At 32.9% G+C, this 18273-nt stretch overlaps 1 protein-coding gene across 1 annotated transcript; it reads left to right on the forward strand.

Moving 5' to 3' along the window:
• The first annotated feature begins 3917 nt into the window (after positions 1–3917).
• LOC134694611 (vitelline envelope sperm lysin receptor-like) lies at positions 3918–15110 on the forward strand. Its single transcript, XM_063555644.1, has 10 exons — positions 3918–4004; positions 5655–5701; positions 7021–7063; positions 7503–7714; positions 8846–9003; positions 10748–10902; positions 11942–12023; positions 12183–12363; positions 13916–13958; positions 14730–15110. Exons 2-10 carry the CDS (start codon positions 5663–5665, stop codon positions 14990–14992), a joined length of 1176 nt encoding a protein of 391 aa, XP_063411714.1. The 5' UTR covers positions 3918–4004; positions 5655–5662; the 3' UTR covers positions 14993–15110.
• The last annotated feature ends 3163 nt before the right edge of the window (positions 15111–18273 follow it).

Here is an 18273-nt window from a genome sequence, read left to right on the forward strand (position 1 = left end):
TGACTGTACGAGTCAGCAAGTTGCATCGGTAACCCGTTAATGGTCGGGTATTTTCATGAAGGTCTAGATCGGGATCTTGAGTTTCTGTATTTTAATAAAATACATAATGACATTTTTCTGTATCTTAGAGGATAGCGCTTATTCTATAAAATTTCTATGATGAATACAATATTAATATTACTTTTTAGGCTGTAATACTATTTCCATTTTCGTTAGCCAAGCTAAGAGAGGAGGGGAGTGTATCGTAATCCTTGGCTAGCGAAGATGTACGATTTCTTATATATATTTCTGTTATAAGTATTACATATATTACCTATATTTCGAAGTTGTTCTTTTTTCACAGTTATTCCTCATACATGTAGTATTGCACCACGATAATATCTATACATAATTTCTATTTTGCTTTTATTCCTATGTTACATAAATCTCATCTTAAATCTCTTTTCTGGTTAAATTACAGCAGTTAATTTATTTCCTGGAATCCATACGTTCCGATGGCGGACCAAGTATTTTTGAAAGGGGGTGGGGGTCCCAACAAAAGATAAAGGGGGCTTCCAACTGTATGTTCCCATTCAAATGAATTGATAGTCCAAATACGGGGTGGCTTTGAATACCTGGAACCCACCGCCCAGTGATCCACCACTGCGGTTGATAAAAGCTATACAACACGTTTAAAATATCATTGACATTCGTTATTTGACTGAATATTAGCAATAGATCAAGATTGCCGGTAAAGTATGTTGAGCATGTTAGGACGTGGATTTGTCTGACGACTGGTGATTTTTTTATTTCGATCTTCGATTTTCTGGGACCATGGTCCTATTGGCCTGGTAAGTGCCAAACAGACTGCCAGAAGACAAAAACAAAAACACTTACTGTCAGCGAAGGAGGGGGAATGGGACAAAACAGAACATACTTTCATTTTTTTAGATTATTGAACATAATTTTGTTTATCCTATTTATTTTTAGGCGGTTTTCACTTCCCTCCCTCCTATATAAACTTGTCAGTCTAGTCCTACATTTATTATACGTCTCTTGTTCAATTATACAGAGCATACATGTATATATGAAGTTTCAAACTAAAAGACACCAGATAAACATAAAATGTTTTTGTCCTTTTCTAAAGATATAAGCCATTCAAAATTTGGCGGAAAGATGGTTCTCTCTAGATTTGTCATGCGTAAAACATGGTCCTTTAAAAGGTATAAAAAAGTAACCATTTTGAAGGATTTTCTAAAGGGTTTCACATCGCTTATGCAATGCTATCATGAAATGAAAAGTAGGGATTAGCGGACGCAATTTGTAAAGGCACGATATGATTGAATAAAACCATAAGATTCCCAATATTTCAGAAAATATCAAAACAAGACCAGCGAACAACCATAAATATCTTATCAATTATTATGTACTACATGTACATGTACTTAAGATCCTATATATAAATATAGTTAATTCTAGACTCCAATATGTCTTCACTTGTAATAATGACAGTTTTTACGATAGCAAATTATTTGTTTCCTGATTGCATCACAATCTTCCGACAGCACGTGTGAAATCTGTAACAATTATTGGCAAATATAAGTGGTTTTTAAGTAAAATCGAGAGTCGACATGCAATATAGAGGCAATCAAGCAAGCCAATGAAGAGTTTTTTTTTTAAACATGTTTATCTTTAGTGCATTGGGAAACAAGTTTTACAACTTAATCCCTATCCACTGGTGTCAGGTGCGAGTGTTGCCTTGTAGCGGAATTAGCCTGCTCCTTTTCGAAATCTACAATGGTCGCGTTGAGACGAATGTCTTATGTTTCGTTTAAATATACATGTACCACTGAATGTTTGAATTTCTCATAACAGAAGAGTAAAATGAATATTTGTAGCTTGGGTGGCTTGTTGAGACAGGTTGTTTTTTTGGAGAGGGGGGGGGGGGGGGTAAAATAAAAAGAGGATGATTTATTGTCAATCATACTATCACTACATCTCCTTTTTTTATACAAGCCCAAATAAATAAAGTCAAAGTCAGCATTTTCTCGCCATTTAAGAAATCTGGAAAAGCAGCTTCATAACCTATCAATATTTTTAGCTTATTTATTCCTTTTAATATCAATATCAATTTTAAATTTTAAATATATATATTTAATTTCACCTATTAGTAAGTACATACTTAAAAGACACATATGTACTCTATATATCAAAAGAAATGAAAACTTTTAATTGTGATTGAATTAATTTCCAGGCAGAAAAAGAACAACACTTACAAATGGCTATTTCAATCACACAGAACAATTCTGTAATGCAAGAAGACAGATAGGATTATATATTAAGAGTCTTGGTGGTTTATAATTGAACAAGTGAACAAAAAAGAATATTTTTTACTACAATAGTACATGCTATTCAAATAATCCGGTCGCTCAACTCAAAGTGATGTATATAAGTAAAGTTATATTCAATTCGTTCTAATTTAAAATGGCTTATATCGGGTACTTTGTAGGGTCAACGCTCTCTCCTCATTACGCCAATCTTGTCAATCATATAAAAGAAACAGGGGCGGATCCAGCCATTTAAAAAAGGGGGGGGGGTCCAACAATATGTTCCAAATGCTAAAAAAGGGGTTTCCAATCTCAGGACCCCCCCCTGTCCTGAATTTGCCTCTGTGAAAACCATTGTAGTGCAGACAATTTGTCACATTATAATAATGTTTCGCAACCAAATTATTATGCTTTTGTCTTATTGGTTGCAAAAGAGAATTTTCAAATGTTTAAAAAAAAACGCTAACCAAAATGCTTTTAATCATTCAATTTGTTTCATTTTGTTTAGTTTTTACTACGTATTTTTGTGTGATCGTTTTTCTACATTGGCTAGAGGTATTAAGGGGGCAAGAAGAAAATATTGTGGTCAAGCAGATAATATAAAACATATTCTGAATCCAAATTTCCCGCAAAGCATTAGGCTATTGTGTTAATTTGCCCTTAATAAAACCTTTAATTTACCCTCCATTGAAGTTAAATGGTTGCTTCGAAGGGTTTCTTCGGACAAAAATATTGGTGTGTATTAGATTTACAGAATATATGTGTACATTTTAATTTGCCATAAACTTTGGTATGAGAAAAGTAAAACAGCCGAAGGCCACCAAAGGGTCTTCAATGTAGCGAGAAACTCCCGCACCCGGAGGCGTCCTTCATCTTGCCTCTAAACAAGAATTTCATTATAAATTTTTGAATAAATAATTATTTCATTTATATGTTGTTTTAATATTATAATTGTCTGTATTTGGATCACGCCTCTATTGTGCTCTTTCCAATAAAATATTGAATTGAATTGAAATGAAATAACAAAAACTTAGAATAACAACCCTGAATCATCTTGAATTTTAATTATCTTTCCAATGTCTTAGTTTTTTGTATATGTTCAAAGCACCGATCATAAAAATATGGGAAAGAACAAGGGGGGGGGGGGGGGGTAATTCATATTCAAATTAATTGTGGAATTCTACAATTGTGACTTAAATTAACGTTCAAGGAGGGAAAAGAAAGCATTTTTTTTTTCTGAAATTATAATTCGATGTTATTATTTCAAAAAGAATTTTGTTAAATTAATACTTCACCATATATTTCGGATAAAAAAATTTTTTTTTTTTTTAAATCTGATCTTTTTTCAAATTACACACAATCAAACGGGTCAAGTAAAACAAACACATTACGTACATACTGTATATATATATTTAATAAATTAAATACAAACACAATTAGTTTTAATGCACAATATTGTATTATTAAATTTATGAATATAAAACAAAGAAAAGTTTAAAACCAGTTTTAAAAACCGGTACGTTGCCTTCACCTCTGAACCTACAGGTTTAAATATAGATCGTTTGTAGATATAGTGTATAACTTTTCCCGCCGCTCGTGGAATTCATGATGAACTTTTTGTACTGGAGCACTATATAAGCTGGCCGAAATTTGTTTGACCACACAACTCAGAAGGAAATCAAAAGAAGCACATCCACCGTAAGTACTAGTTATTTTAGATTTGGTCACTATGGTCATTTTTTTTTATGTCCGTGTCTTTTTAATACAAAACAATTATTTCATTTTCGTTTATAAACTTGCGATTCGAATTGTTAACTTCAAATATGGTTTTATTTATTTCTCGTCTCCTTTTCTTTTGAATACAACACCATCTATTATTTTCTTTAACTTTACAAACTTGCGATTCGAATTGTATTCGTGATATGAATTTGTCTTTCTGGTTTCCTTTTTGTCGTCAAGTAGCTTGTTAAGAATTTATACATCTCCTGTTATCTAAACAGAATTTGAGCGTTCTTGTAAAAGGAAAATAATGAAATAACGAAATTTATTAAAGAATCGAATGCTTCTTAAAATCGTTTTAATCCATTGCAAAAGCGTTGACCAAGGCTGTTTGTATTAAAAGCTTTTTTAACGGGTGAACAACACTTTTAACAACCTTTTTGCGGAACAGCAGTAAGTGGTCCTCTTCGCCCTCTGCGTTTAAAAACTCGATAGTTTTGGAAAATTTGAAGGATTTATTTTTTAACGATTAAATATAACAAGTGGTGGGTGTAAATTTCAGAATATTAACTGAAATGCAATTAAATTGTCTGAAAATATAAAGTTTGACCTTGAAACGAAAACGAGAGAATTGACGGGCCGGTCTCTTAGTCCAATTCTAAAATCTGCAAAGATGTTTTTTTTTTAAATATTTTTGAAATAATTTCCCGACAATGTACGTACATTGTATAGGTAATATCTAGGCATTGTATAGTCGCGAATAGAACGTGCAGTGACCATTACGAAATCTTAGTCACTCGCTATTGTAGTCGGCCAATCAAATATTTAGGTTTGAATCTATATTATCTATTGTCAATCCAATTGTAAATGATTTTATGCCTTCCTTTGCAATTCGGGAAGCTTAAAAACGTTCTTAAAAGACTCATTTAAAGACCGCATATGAATATTTTTTTTAAATTGAAAAGAGTAAGCATTTTGGTCACCACTTCTTGAATCAAGGCAAAAGTATTATAAACAAATAATGTACGAGGTCTATACATGAACATGGGAAGCAAGAGCATTTCTACTGTTTCGTGCAAAATATTTGTTTCTATTTAAAATTGACCTTTAAATTAAAAAATACTGCAGCAATAAATGGCTTCAGAATATTATGCAAATGTAAAAGTTACAATAAAAAGTCTTTTTCTTTCACTTTTGAATTAAACAATTCGAAAGTAATCTGGTTTAAAAATAAAAAAATCATTAGGATTTGGAAAGAACTTGCATTAAAAAAAAGTGCATGTCTTAATAACTCTGAAATCTTATCTTTTATAATCATGGCGTTTAAAATCCATTGATAATTTTTTTTAAACCCTTTATTTCAATTTGTTTTTTTCAATGTATGGTAAATGTACAAAATGGCACGTCACTTTTTTCCTGTATTTTATGTGTTATTGACTAGGCTTAGCGTAGAAAATCTTGCAGCTCATTTCCTAATGCGTGTACAGCACATTTTGAATATGTCATTCTAGAGTACAAAGCTTTGGTAAACGTTTATACAAACCAAGCAATTGCGTAGACCAACGTTTTACCCTACATGCTTCAAGAAATTAGCTGTAAATTGATTGGTGTATTGTTTTTTATTTGCAGGTACCAAAATGTTGATTATACAGATTTTGACCTGTCTACTGCTAGCAGTAAGTCTCATGTCTTTAACTTTTTTTGAATTCGATAATTAAATCGGCCAACATTTAATAATTTAATAGATCTACATTTTTTATTTGTTTATCTCTGATATCCACTCCTCCCCTCGATTGTGTACTTTAGAACACTTTCAAAAACTCAAAATGTAAAATTTAAAAGTTCCCCAAACTAGTTGACATTGGATACCAACTCTAGAAAAATCCCTTATTTATGGATTTGGTTATCGGTTATCTCAAAATCAAAACCTGGTCCGAGATTACTCTGCCGTCCAACAGCGTGTTGTCTGGTTAAACAGCCGTTGGACGTCAGAGTAATCGCTGACTAATCAAAACCTAGCGGGGGTATTTAATTCAATTGAGACTAGATGATTAAGAACCTTTGAAATGATGAAACTGTTGGGGACGACATAAAACAATCGACGAAGGATAAAAAAAAACTTAATAGTTTGGGGGTGGTGGTAAAATTTCTGCAAGTTTTGTATAAATTGGCCTTGATTTTACATATATTCTTATTGGTCAATCAATTTCCCCCAAATTAAGTTAAGAGGGGGTAGGGGGTCAGTGAAAAAACTATATAAATTGAGTTTTTATCCTTCATTGAACTTTTGATATCGTCCCTTACAGTATGCAGTCTCATCATTGGTTGAAATTATTCCATCTAATATTTAGCACTTACATGCATCTACTCTTTCTCTTCCCCTTTATCTTTTCTGTAATTCTGTCGAGTTATATTTGTTTTGTCTGTCTGTGTATTTGCCATAACCAACATAAGTTTCTGTTTGATTTACAAATAAAGAATTTTATCGCTATTTTGTGCATTTGATCTTTTTTGGGATAATTTTCATATCATGATTCTCGCGCTAGAAACTAAGGACACCACGTGGCGTTGCTAACGAAATTGACATTGAAATTGACAACGTCGTCATAGGTAAAATAGCAATAAACAGATTATCATTGATCATCTCGGTGAGATGATCAACGATAATCTATAAATAATGTAACCATCCTCCAGACCCTTGGTGTAGTACTAGTATTCAACGTCTATGAAATACAAATAATGTAACCATCCTCCAGACACTTGGTGTAGTACTAGTATTCAACGTCTATGAAATACGGAGCGATTGACTAACTCATTGGAAACCATGTATTAGTCTAGAGCAAAAGATTCATATTTAAATGCATTTTATCATTGGAAACTGTTAATTAGTTTAGCAAAAGGTTCATATTTAAATGCATTATAGTTTTTTTTAATTCATGGGGCGTGCAAATGGTCTGATTATTTATTTATATTAATTCTATGACTGTATTTGTAGGTTGCTGTCAGATCTACTGTACCGAAAGGCTACATTTTGGATGGTAAGTAACCTATTTATCAACACAAAAAATAATTGTTTTAAATTGTTATCATTTCGAACAATGCACTATTTTGGTCGAGAAGTTTAGTCCAGAAATAATTATTTGAAGTCGGAAATAGCACAATTTTGAATTAGAATACGCTTTTGTATGAGACTAATGCGCGTTTTTTTTTGGATAACAATCAAGAGCAAACAAATGTGAAAAAGACATTTCAAACTCTTTATGTCGCCAATAAACTTGCAACGTCATGGCAAACTTGAAGAGTTGTTTTGTTTGATGTTTTATCATATTTTTTCGTTCATTATGTTCTACATGCATCAGTCCGTTTTTCTCGTTTGAAACTCAATGGTATCGTAGTGATGTTTAATCTTCGAGTTTATATTTTTTTCAATTTTCGTATTTTCACATTGAAATAATACTATAATTTTTACTTTGCTAGTTTCACAATTTTGTGGCCAGGTCTCCGGTAGTGATGACTATTCTGGAATCGGAGCTAACGTGACCATCAAATCTGATCTATATGTCCAAGCACAGATCAAGTGTCGACAAGGTCTCGTCACGCTCAACCCAATTAATGAAACCAATACTGAAACCACCCTCGATCTGTGTTACACCAACGATACCGTCTCTGGATGCCCATGTGAATTCAATGTAAGTAAACTTCTTGTACCAATCGTACCGCTCACTTTTCATACTTACGTTTTGTTTAAACAAAATTTTGTAATGGGGCCCAATAAAATAAGGCAGGGGCATTTCCAGCCATTTTAAAAAAGGGGTTCCCAACCCAGGACAAAGAGGGAGGGATTCCAATTATGTTTTCATTCAAATGCATTGATCCTCGAGAAAAGCGGGGTTTCAACGCCTAGAACCCTCCCCTGGATTCGCCACTATAATTTATTTACTTCTTAATCTTAAAAAAATAAAATACTAAGATTTAATTTTTTACATTTTTTTATGCATCAGCTATAGAAAGAAATTCAGACTAAAACGGTGCGTATTGAAAATTATCAAAAGTTTTAGAATTTATACTAGGCTATTCCTAAGCTTAAATTATACGATCGATAGTGAATAAGACATTTCCAAAACAAAAAATGCTTGTGACATGCAAGCATTTTTTTATTGTCCCAAGTCGGGAGCCTCCGGCCTTTGTAAGTCTTGTATGATTTTTAATTTTAGTTGCTTGTGTATAATTCGGAGTTTAGTATGCCGTCCATTATCACTTAACTAGTATAAAATTGAGAATGTAAATACATGGGGAATGTATACACATTTTAAGGGGTCAGCCGTGAAGGAAGCCCCCGCTGCGAGACTTTCTCTCTACATTGAAGACCCATTGGTGGCCTTCGGCTGTTGTCGCTTTGACACATTCTCCATTTCCTCTAACTTAGATTCACCGCTACATTATCTCACTAAATAGCTATAAGATGTGGTATGAGTGACAATGCATTCACCATTTACTGTTCTCCAAATTTGAATTTTAGATGAGCATATTTTAATTGCATTAACATAGAAAATATTTTATTGTTCTAATCTCACTGACAATGACCAAGTTATATATATATATACTTGACCCACCAACACATATGAATAAACTAGGATCCTTTATAAATAAAAGTCCATGAAAGTAAGGACAAGGGACCCTTTAATATTTACCTGAATTTGTGTATGTATATTGAGTTACTTACTTATTGTCTTTTATTTCTTTTTGTTGTTAATTGTCACAAACTGTAAAGTTTATATGGCAATAAAACTTTAAATTGAATGAAATATGTTGTTTTACAGACTCCAGCAGAAGGGTCCAATTTCTACTCTGCCGAATTACAAGTCTTCTGGGGATTTAACAACGGCACATTAATGAATGAGTATGAAACTTACACAATTTCCTGTATTGCCGAAGGAAATAAAACTGAAACTGTGGGTAAAAAGACTATAGATGAAGAGTAAGTGTAATGATTTATTTACCTACAAATGTGAGGCCCCTCGTGGGTGTGTTCAAGTAATCTCGTAATCAAATGTTTGACCAATAGGATTTCGTACAAATGAGGCCCCTCGTGGGTGTGTCCAAATAATATCGTAATCAAATATTTTGTCAATATGATCACATAACAATACGAATGATAAGTCTGAACTTATTTAGAGAGCTACCATTGGGTTAAAAATGAAAAAAATAACTCATTCGTTAAAGTGCACGGACTTTTTTAAAATTATATTTAAATCTGTACGATGGCGTTTCTTTGACTGTCCATGGCGCTAAATCATTTCCCTTGAATAAGTCTTGGATGATTTGTTCTGATGCAGGATTTTTTTGTTGTTTTTGGTTTTTATGAGCTTTCAGTTTTGGGGAATTCTCAAATTGTACTTTTCTGTTAATTTCATCCTCTGGTACAATTTTTTGACTAGTCTGTGAATCAATAATATTTCCTTTTTTAATTCGTATGCACATATTCATTTAATACGGAGTCTTTCTATGTTTTGTTAAATTACTCTTTCGGATAAGGGGCAAGGTTTGGTACCATTCAAAAGTGTAAACCCGCTGCAATTGTTTACAGCTAATGTTCAGTAGTTGTTTTTTTGTTGGTTTGGTTCATCAGTGTTTCTCGTTTTTTTTTTTTTATAGATTTGACCATTGTTTTTTTAAAGGTTTGACCATTGTTTTTACAGATTTTACCATTGGTTTTCCTGTTAGAGTGTTTTTACACTTAGTAACTTTTTGAGGTCCTTCTGTCATATCTTGCTGTTTGGTATGAGCAAACACTGTGTTTGTGACTGTACTTTGACCAATAATGGTTTACTTTTTCTAAATTGTGACTCTTCCTCTTGTGTCTAATAATGATTTTAAGGTATATATATATATGTACAACTCGTCTAAACATCAACCCAACAATGTTAGACCTGTAAATTTGTAATTCCCTCGCCGGGATTCGAACCCATGCTAGCCTACTGTGATATCGCGACACCAAATCGCCTGCACTGCAGCCGTCCCGCTAGACCACACGACCACCTGGGCACTACAATAATAAAGCTTTCAGTGGCCGTGTATTACCTTTCCTTTTCAGTTTTAATCTAGCGGCGTGCTACAGTACATGATGTACATTTATAAGGCATGAAGATGTTAATATTGCATATCAACTAAATTATCTATAGTAAAGGATCCTACAAATTAATGTAAGATACAGTCACAGAAAATAATTCAATTTATAAGTACGTCTGAGTCGGTGACAACTCAACAACCGATTTATCCCTCGGATCGCCATCAATGATGGTGATACATGGCTGTGTACATAATGTATATACAACTCGTCTAAACATCAACCCAACAATGTTCTACCTGTCGCAATTATTTTGTTCTTCCCTCGCCGGGATTCGAACCCATGCTACTGTGATATATATATATATATAAAACGTCTGTATAGTAGTCAACGATTTTCCCCACGAGGGCGCTGGATCGTTACGAGTAACGATACATGTACACAATAAATAAATTATATAAACGCCTAAAAAAGTGTACACAACAACTCCAAATGTATTTGGAGTTGTTGTGTACACTTTTTTAGGCGTATACATATATATATAGTTGCTACGGTTATACCCTATATGTTTATTTTATGATCTTTTATGGAGGAACGAACAAGAAACTAAACCACTTTCTAGCATGAGCTCTGAGTTGATTTGTTTTTATTTCAGCTACCTTCCTGTAAAACACGAGTTGGTTAAATCTCTTGGTGGTGATTATACAGGAAGTGCTACTCTTGAATTGATTGACATTCTTGGTGAAACGATAGAAGATGCTGCAATTGCTATGTCGAAGAAAGTTCAGTTGAAATTAACTGTCAATAGCGGTAAGACTATTAACATACGAGACATCAGCAGATGAATGGAGGATACAAAACTAAACAAAACTAATGTTAATTAAGTTTTTTTTTATACTACATTGAAGTTTTGATGTCGTTTATAATTAATGTGAAAGTAAACAATATTCTCGAGATAATGTACGCCATTGGGGAATTCGATTAATATCTGAAATTTGTGACCACATTTCTTATGAAAATACAATGTCTATTGGACTGAATTGGTCCTAAATCTGTATTTTTTTCAATTTGTTATTTTGGTTTCTTGTGGAGAGTTGTCTTATTTGCAAACGTATCGCATCTTTTTATACCACCGCTTTAAAAAGTGGTTATACTGTTTAACCCGTGTCCATCCGTATATCCCATGAATAATTTTCGTCTCATCTTTTAAGGGAACTTTATACATTGATTCATCACTTGACAACTTTCTTTTTACCGAAATATTTCAGCCGAGTTTTACTGGTTTAGTATCTATATGTATTCAACTCTACTATCTTTTATTATTTTTTAAAGAACTAGCAATGAGCATTTGTCCTGCATGAATATGTTAAACAAATTCCTAGTAACATCTCAACTAAAGACTTGGGTCAGGACTCAGAACAGTAATAACATTGAGAATGGAAATGGTGAATGTGTCAAAGAGACAACAACCCGACCATAGAAAAAACAGCAGAAGATCACCAACAGGTCTTCAATATAACTAGAAATTCCCGCACTCGGAGACGTCCTTCAGCCGGCCAATTAACAAATACAGATATACTAGTTCAGTGATAATTAACGCCATACTAATTTCCAAATTGTACACAAGAAACTAAAATTAAAATAATACAAGACGACTAACAAAGACCAGAGGCTCCTGACTTGGGACAGGCGCAAAAATGCGGCGGGGTTAAACATGTTTATATTAGATTTCAACCCTCTCCCTATACCTCTAGCCAATGTAGAAAAGTAAACGCATAACAATTAGTACATTTAAAATTTCAATTCAAGAGAAGTCCTACTTTGATGTCATAACTTTTTTGTTTTACAGCGGACTACCTAGGCGTGATTCCATACGAGTGCAAGGCTGTCAGTGGTGATGGTAAAACAAGCTACCGATTTCTGCTAGCTGGGTAGGTATTTAACATTAGAACCATACATATTTTTAAATATTGTTATTCGAAATTTCTACATGAATACAAATAAATTATTAAAAGCTATTTTAGATTACTGGACTTGCTGGACTTGCTGGACTTGCTTGACTTGCTTGACTAATCTCTTTATTCTTTCAGATGTGGAGATGGAACCATCATTCCAAAAAACAAAGGTTTCACAACCGAAACCATTACAGGAGGTAACAATAAAACCGCAACCAGTCCATTCTTTAAAGTATTCAAGTTACTGGAAGCTACAAAACAGGGTGCAATCTCCTACGAATGTTCATTTACAGTTTGCAACGCCACCTGTGACGGGGTAAGATATGAAGAATTGTTCACTTAAGGTGGTATGGGTCTTGGATTGTAAAAAAACAGAATCTAAGGTCCATATTTTCTATCAAATTAGCAAAATTTGATGCAAGAATGCAGATATTTCATGTGTTTTTACATTTAAAAGATCCAATTTATAAGAATATAACTTATACAGTCATATAAATATATGTACAAGTGTAGATTATTTTTGGTTGTTTTAAAATACTTTGAAATTGTCATTTTAAGGGGAGGTAACTCTAAAACAGTGCATTTTCTGTTGGATTGTTCATGGAATTTTCCTACTTTGTATTTTAGCCGGAAAAAACGCACGGTGACCCTATCTTTTCTTTTGATATTATCAAAGCATTGTTTGAAAGCTATATTTTCCTAATTTATTTTACAATTCTATCATTTCGTTTAATTTCTATTCACAAAATGGTGTTTTTTCCTGTATAATCCATACAAATTGTGTTATTTTGTCACGACCCGTAGCTTGAAAAAATGCACGGTGACCTATCATTTTTATAATATTTTTTAACATGTATCAATAGATACTACATTTCGGCAAAGTATGAACAAATTCTATCATTTTTATTTTAGACTCCCATACCACCTTAAGGATGTTCACTTGTCATAGTTTTTTGTTTGTTTGCAAGATTATCCGAATCCTCTGGTTTGATTCATTTGAATACCTTAAATTGATGCCCATTGATCCCCATTTTTCTTTTATGTCCAATAATAAGCCATCTGTAAAAGTCTTTGATATAAATTCCTTGTAATTTTTTAATTGTTTTTTGAGAAATTGATCTTGTGTCAATGATAAAGCTATGAGAAATCAAGAGAATATTTTCCTGCAAAATTTGTAATTGCTAATACATTTTTGTATCTCTAACAAGAGCGTTGACGTATTTTTTTTGGCTTTGTTTGGTTCCTTTATTTATCCCCTATGATCAATATATATACTGTCTAATTTTAACAAGCTTTTGATATTTTGAAACCGAGTAGCTAACTTCCTTAAGTTATTTTACACGTGACCGTTTCAGTTCCTACATTGTACGTGTGTGCTACACATAATCACATTTCACGGAGGCATTTTCAATTTATTGATTTTTTTTTATTTACGTTCTTCGATCAAAATTTCTTTTTTTTTTCGGTGCATGAGCGCTTCTGCTAATGTCTTTTGGTTAAATTAAGGGCCCTTCGTAGCTTGCTGTTCGGTATAACGTAAGGCTGTATTGACTGTACTTTGACCTATAATAATGAATACTTGTTGTCTTATTGGCATTCTTATAATAATGAATACTTGTCTCATTATCAATCTTGCAACATTCTATGTCTGTTTATTAAGAACTTAATGTTCTGTGGTTTATTTGTAAATGATTCGCACAGATACAGAAAAAAAAACTCAAATAAAGCATTCAATTTTACGGATTTTTTAATTTTAATGATTTATACTCAAAAATTATTTTTTTTCGAGAAAACTACCCTTCAGACGTATATTCACTTCAAAAATACGGAATATGGAACTGTTCATACATTTAAAATTACTTTTACAGTCATCATGCGCCATGAGGACCAAGCGATCAGCAGAGTCTTTAGGTAAGTGTTTATCTTTATCTTTATCAAATTTTTATTGACCTTCTAAAATTACAATAAAAGCAGAAATATAAAATAGCAAGAGCACATGCCATAATCGCACTGGTTATAAGATTACACGCCGTAACTGTGCTGGTTTATAAGATCACAAGCAATAATCTCACCAGTTAGTCATTTGACATGATAGCACCTGTTGGCGGTTCAAATACATGTTCTGATTCGAATCACGAGAAATTTCATGACTACTAAACGACTAGCAAGTAAAATCTGGATCCGGTTCCAATGGAGCATATTCATGGTAGGGTACTGGGTCCTGATGTTGCACATTATACTTATATCTTGTAATTGCTCCTAGATTCAGAACACTTCCTGTAGGAATATATCGGATTGGTAAACCTGCCCTAGCTATCTATTTTCTATTTTACATAGATTAATGATCCAGTTGTAAATGGATCAACTGGATCAATCAAACGCACTTTTCAACCTAGCTGATCTTGGAGTTAATTTTCAATAAGGTCAAAGTTCCAAAAATCAAATTTGTAATTGTTTCAAAAACATTGATATGTTACCCATTTGTTTTGTTATGGTTTAATTGATAAGTGATAACATAATACGTGTACAAGAAAGGATATCTATTCTTTTTTTGCTAAATCTAAATTGCACACAATCTTAACACCGTATAACTTTTAAAACTGTTTGTTTACCTTGAAAATGTAATTGGGTGAATCAAATTTAGGTTTCTTTATATTATAATTAAACTCTTCTTTTTTTCAGCTGAGATAGAAGAGCAAGAGAAAGTGAAGACACCATTGTACCATATTCAACGGTTAGAAGATCGTGTGGAAGATCGTCTAGACCAATCACGACAGGAACTTAGTGACCTGAAAATGGATACTCGTCTGAAGCTTGCTTCCCTTGAAATTGTCGGCATCGGAGCTGTTGCGTTGTTATCACTTGTAATCGCCACATATTCCTGTATCAGAGTACAACAGAAACGTCAACGTGAAAATGTGAGCGCAAAGATGTCTTCCGCATAATGTCACGTGCTTGACACTTTTGTTATTCTTTGTTAACATTTAATTGTTACATTGTTTTTTCTTAACATTAATTGTTACAATTAGCCTTCTGAATAAAATATGGTGTATAATCTATAAATGTTCACTCTATTTCATTCTCAAACGACTATTATTTACCTTCTAGAAGATTAAACTTGTTACTTTTAAACAAAATTGCCAAAATGTATTTCCAGAAATGATTTCATTTTATACGGACATTACAAATTTACAATTTACAATACCATATTTTACAATTCTGAACAGGACCGTTCACGTCAAGTAAGACTGATTTATTGGTTCAATTTCTGCTAAAATTTGCTTTGTAATAATAATGCAACTTCTTCCGGTTGAGATCCAATGGCTGTTTTTTTTTTGTTTGGTTTGTGTTGCTCATAAATCTTTATTTTTCTGGGTCTGCTGGTCTTTCTATTTAGCCATGTCGCGGCCTATTTGTCTTTCTATTTAGCCATGTCGTGGTCTGTTGGTCTTTCTATTTAGCCATGTCGTGGTCTGTTGGTCTTTCTATTTAGCCATGTCGTGGTCTGTTGGTCTTTCTATTAAGCTATGTCGTGGTCTGTTGGTCTTTCTATTAAGCCATGTCGTGGTCTGTTGGTCTTTCTATTAAGCCATGTCGTGGTCTGTTGGTCTTTCTATTTAGCCATGTCCTGGTCTGTTGGTCTTTCTATTCAGCCATGTTTGGTCTGGTCTTTCTATTTAGCCATGTCGCGTCCTATTTGTCTTTCTATTTAGCCATGTCGTGGTCTGTTGGTCTTTCTATTTAGCCATGTCGTGGTCTGTTGGTCTTTCTATTTAGCCATGTCGTGGTCTGTTGGTCTTTCTATTAAGCTATGTCGTGGTCTGTTGGTCTTTCTATTAAGCCATGTCGTGGTCTGTTGGTCTTTCTATTAAGCCATGTCGTGGTCTGTTGGTCTTTCTATTTAGCCATGTCCTGGTCTGTTGGTCTTTCTATTCAGCCATGTTTGGTCTGGTCTTTCTATTTAGCCATGTTTTGTCTGTTGGTCTTTCTTTTAAGCCATGTTGTGGTTTGTTCTGGTCTGTGGTCCAATCAATCAATATAGCCGCCATGGCTAAAATTAGAACGAACGTGGGGATAATATGTAAATTTTGGCTTATAACCCTGAAACCAAAGCATTTAGAACCAATCTTGCATGGGTAAAATTGTTTATCCTGTCGAGATCTATCGTCCCTGAAATTTCAGAAATCATACAACCAGTTGTTGGGTTGCTTCCCCTTAATTATCAATGTTTAATGAAATTTTGCTGTTTTTGGTCATCTTTAATGGTAATATTATAGATGGAGATAAAACTAAACAGCAATAATGTTCAGCAAAGTAGGATCCAAAAATAATTCAACATTACCAAAAGGTCAGTTTACCCCTTAAGAGGTTATTGCCCTTTATAGTAAATTTTTAATAATTAACATAATTTTTGTAAATTTTAACAATATTTCCTTCTATAACTAATGTTCCAAGTTAATCTTAAAAAGAGATAATTGTAAGAAGCAAGAATGCAAGAATGTTCACTAAAGTAAGACGTAATTAACAGTCGTAAAAACATGACTGCAATGCCAATATACAGATATCGACAACACATTGTAGATTCCAGAATTTGTCATTAATATAACTATACTATTTAGTTTGCTTTTAATTTACTGATAACAAGTCAATATTTATACCAATAAAAACTAGTACTAGTTTGCAACAGTTTTATTACAGCAGATTTCATTGAGTATGTAAACAAATATAATATATTATTAATAAGTTAGCTTGCTTGTTAGCTTAACCGTGAATTCATTTTCAAGTCGGGTATGCTACCCTTCTTTAACAGATTGGTTATCTGCCCTACTAGTCGACTCTTAAAATAGAGGGTAGTTTACCTGAACTAACAATGACTTCGCGGTTCAGTTAACGAGCTAACCAACTATATTAGTCTAGTGTTTTCAACGATTAACCGGTTAACCGGTCTAACGACCGAATACCGAATACCAAAAACGTTAACCGTTTAATCGTATTTTTTTCAATTGTGATAAATTTAATATAAATTTGAATGGAAATCATTAAATAGTAATGTTTTATTCAAAAATTGTCGTCATTGTTATAAATTTGACAGATCAATTGTCCAGTATATTGATTGCTATTGTTGATCCTATATACATAAAATTAATTAGAGCTCGGGGCAGGACCTTAAAGAAACAAGATTATTAAACAGAAGTGCGATTAAATTTTACTAATTAGTTCATTATTGATCAGTTTTTGATCTAATATTGTTTAAATCAACATCTAAGTATATGTATTATATGTTATAACCTCCGTAGTGCAAGGTTTAGTGTTACTTTGAACGAAATGCTACCTCAAAAGTTGTGAAATATAAATCAATATGAATGTACTCAAGGTATACGTGATAGTACGAGTAAAATGCTTTAAGAAACAAACAAAGTAAAGACACAGGTCTTATGGTGACTTATAGTTATTATTTCTGTGTCATTTTGGTCTCTTTGTGTAGAATTTTTTCATTGGCAATCATACCATATCGTCTTTTTTATAATTAATCATTTCAAATAGAAACACTCCACATTATTTTCTTAGACAAGAGAAAATTAAACAATGATCGGTTTCAGACATATTTAATTCTACGAGATCAAGACGTTTTTTTTTTTTATATATTTTTCAATTTATAGTTGGTACAAATGCTATAGTTGATACGGTGTATTTGTTTATTAAAAAGCCAAACTTCTCCAGGAATCCTCGCAGACAAGCCTTATAATGCCAAAGGACAAACTTCAATTCTTTTATCGTAAAATGATGACTTGGATGAAAGGTTGTCAAATTGACACTCAAACAACATCTTATAAATATGTGTACATTTAAGGTACTATTGATAAGGCTTTCATACGACAACTTAAAAGTACCGGTTAACCGGTTAATCGGTCGAACGATTATCCAAATAACCGGTTAGGCAAAAGTGTACGATTTGACAACACATCATATAACATTTGGATAGACACTCAATGAAATCTGCTGTAAATTGCCAAACATAACACTTCAGTCGCTAAAAATCCGGAATAAAATAACTCGGTTCATAACAAGATTTTGTAATAACTTTTAAAAAAAAATGCTTTACATCTGCCTATCTATCCATACACAATTTTTACCACAAGCTATTTACAGCTGAGTCCACAAGTAAGGCTCGCATCCGAATTATATCTATATAAAAAAGATAAGGTATGATTGCCAATTAGACATC

This window comes from Mytilus trossulus, chromosome 13 (assembly GCF_036588685.1).
Source record: "Mytilus trossulus isolate FHL-02 chromosome 13, PNRI_Mtr1.1.1.hap1, whole genome shotgun sequence".
NCBI lineage: Eukaryota > Metazoa > Mollusca > Bivalvia > Mytilida > Mytilidae > Mytilus > Mytilus trossulus.

Bases quoted from the DNA above. Each gene is read 5' to 3' on its own strand.
- LOC134694611 (XM_063555644.1), top strand. From the start codon at position 5,663: ATGTTGATTATACAGATTTTGACCTGTCTACTGCTAGCA. The intron at 9,004-10,747 runs GTAAGTGTAATG...TTTTTATTTCAG, and splicing joins AAAAAGACTATAGATGAAGA to CTACCTTCCTGTAAAACACG. The intron at 12,024-12,182 runs GTAGGTATTTAA...TTATTCTTTCAG, and splicing joins TACCGATTTCTGCTAGCTGG to ATGTGGAGATGGAACCATCA.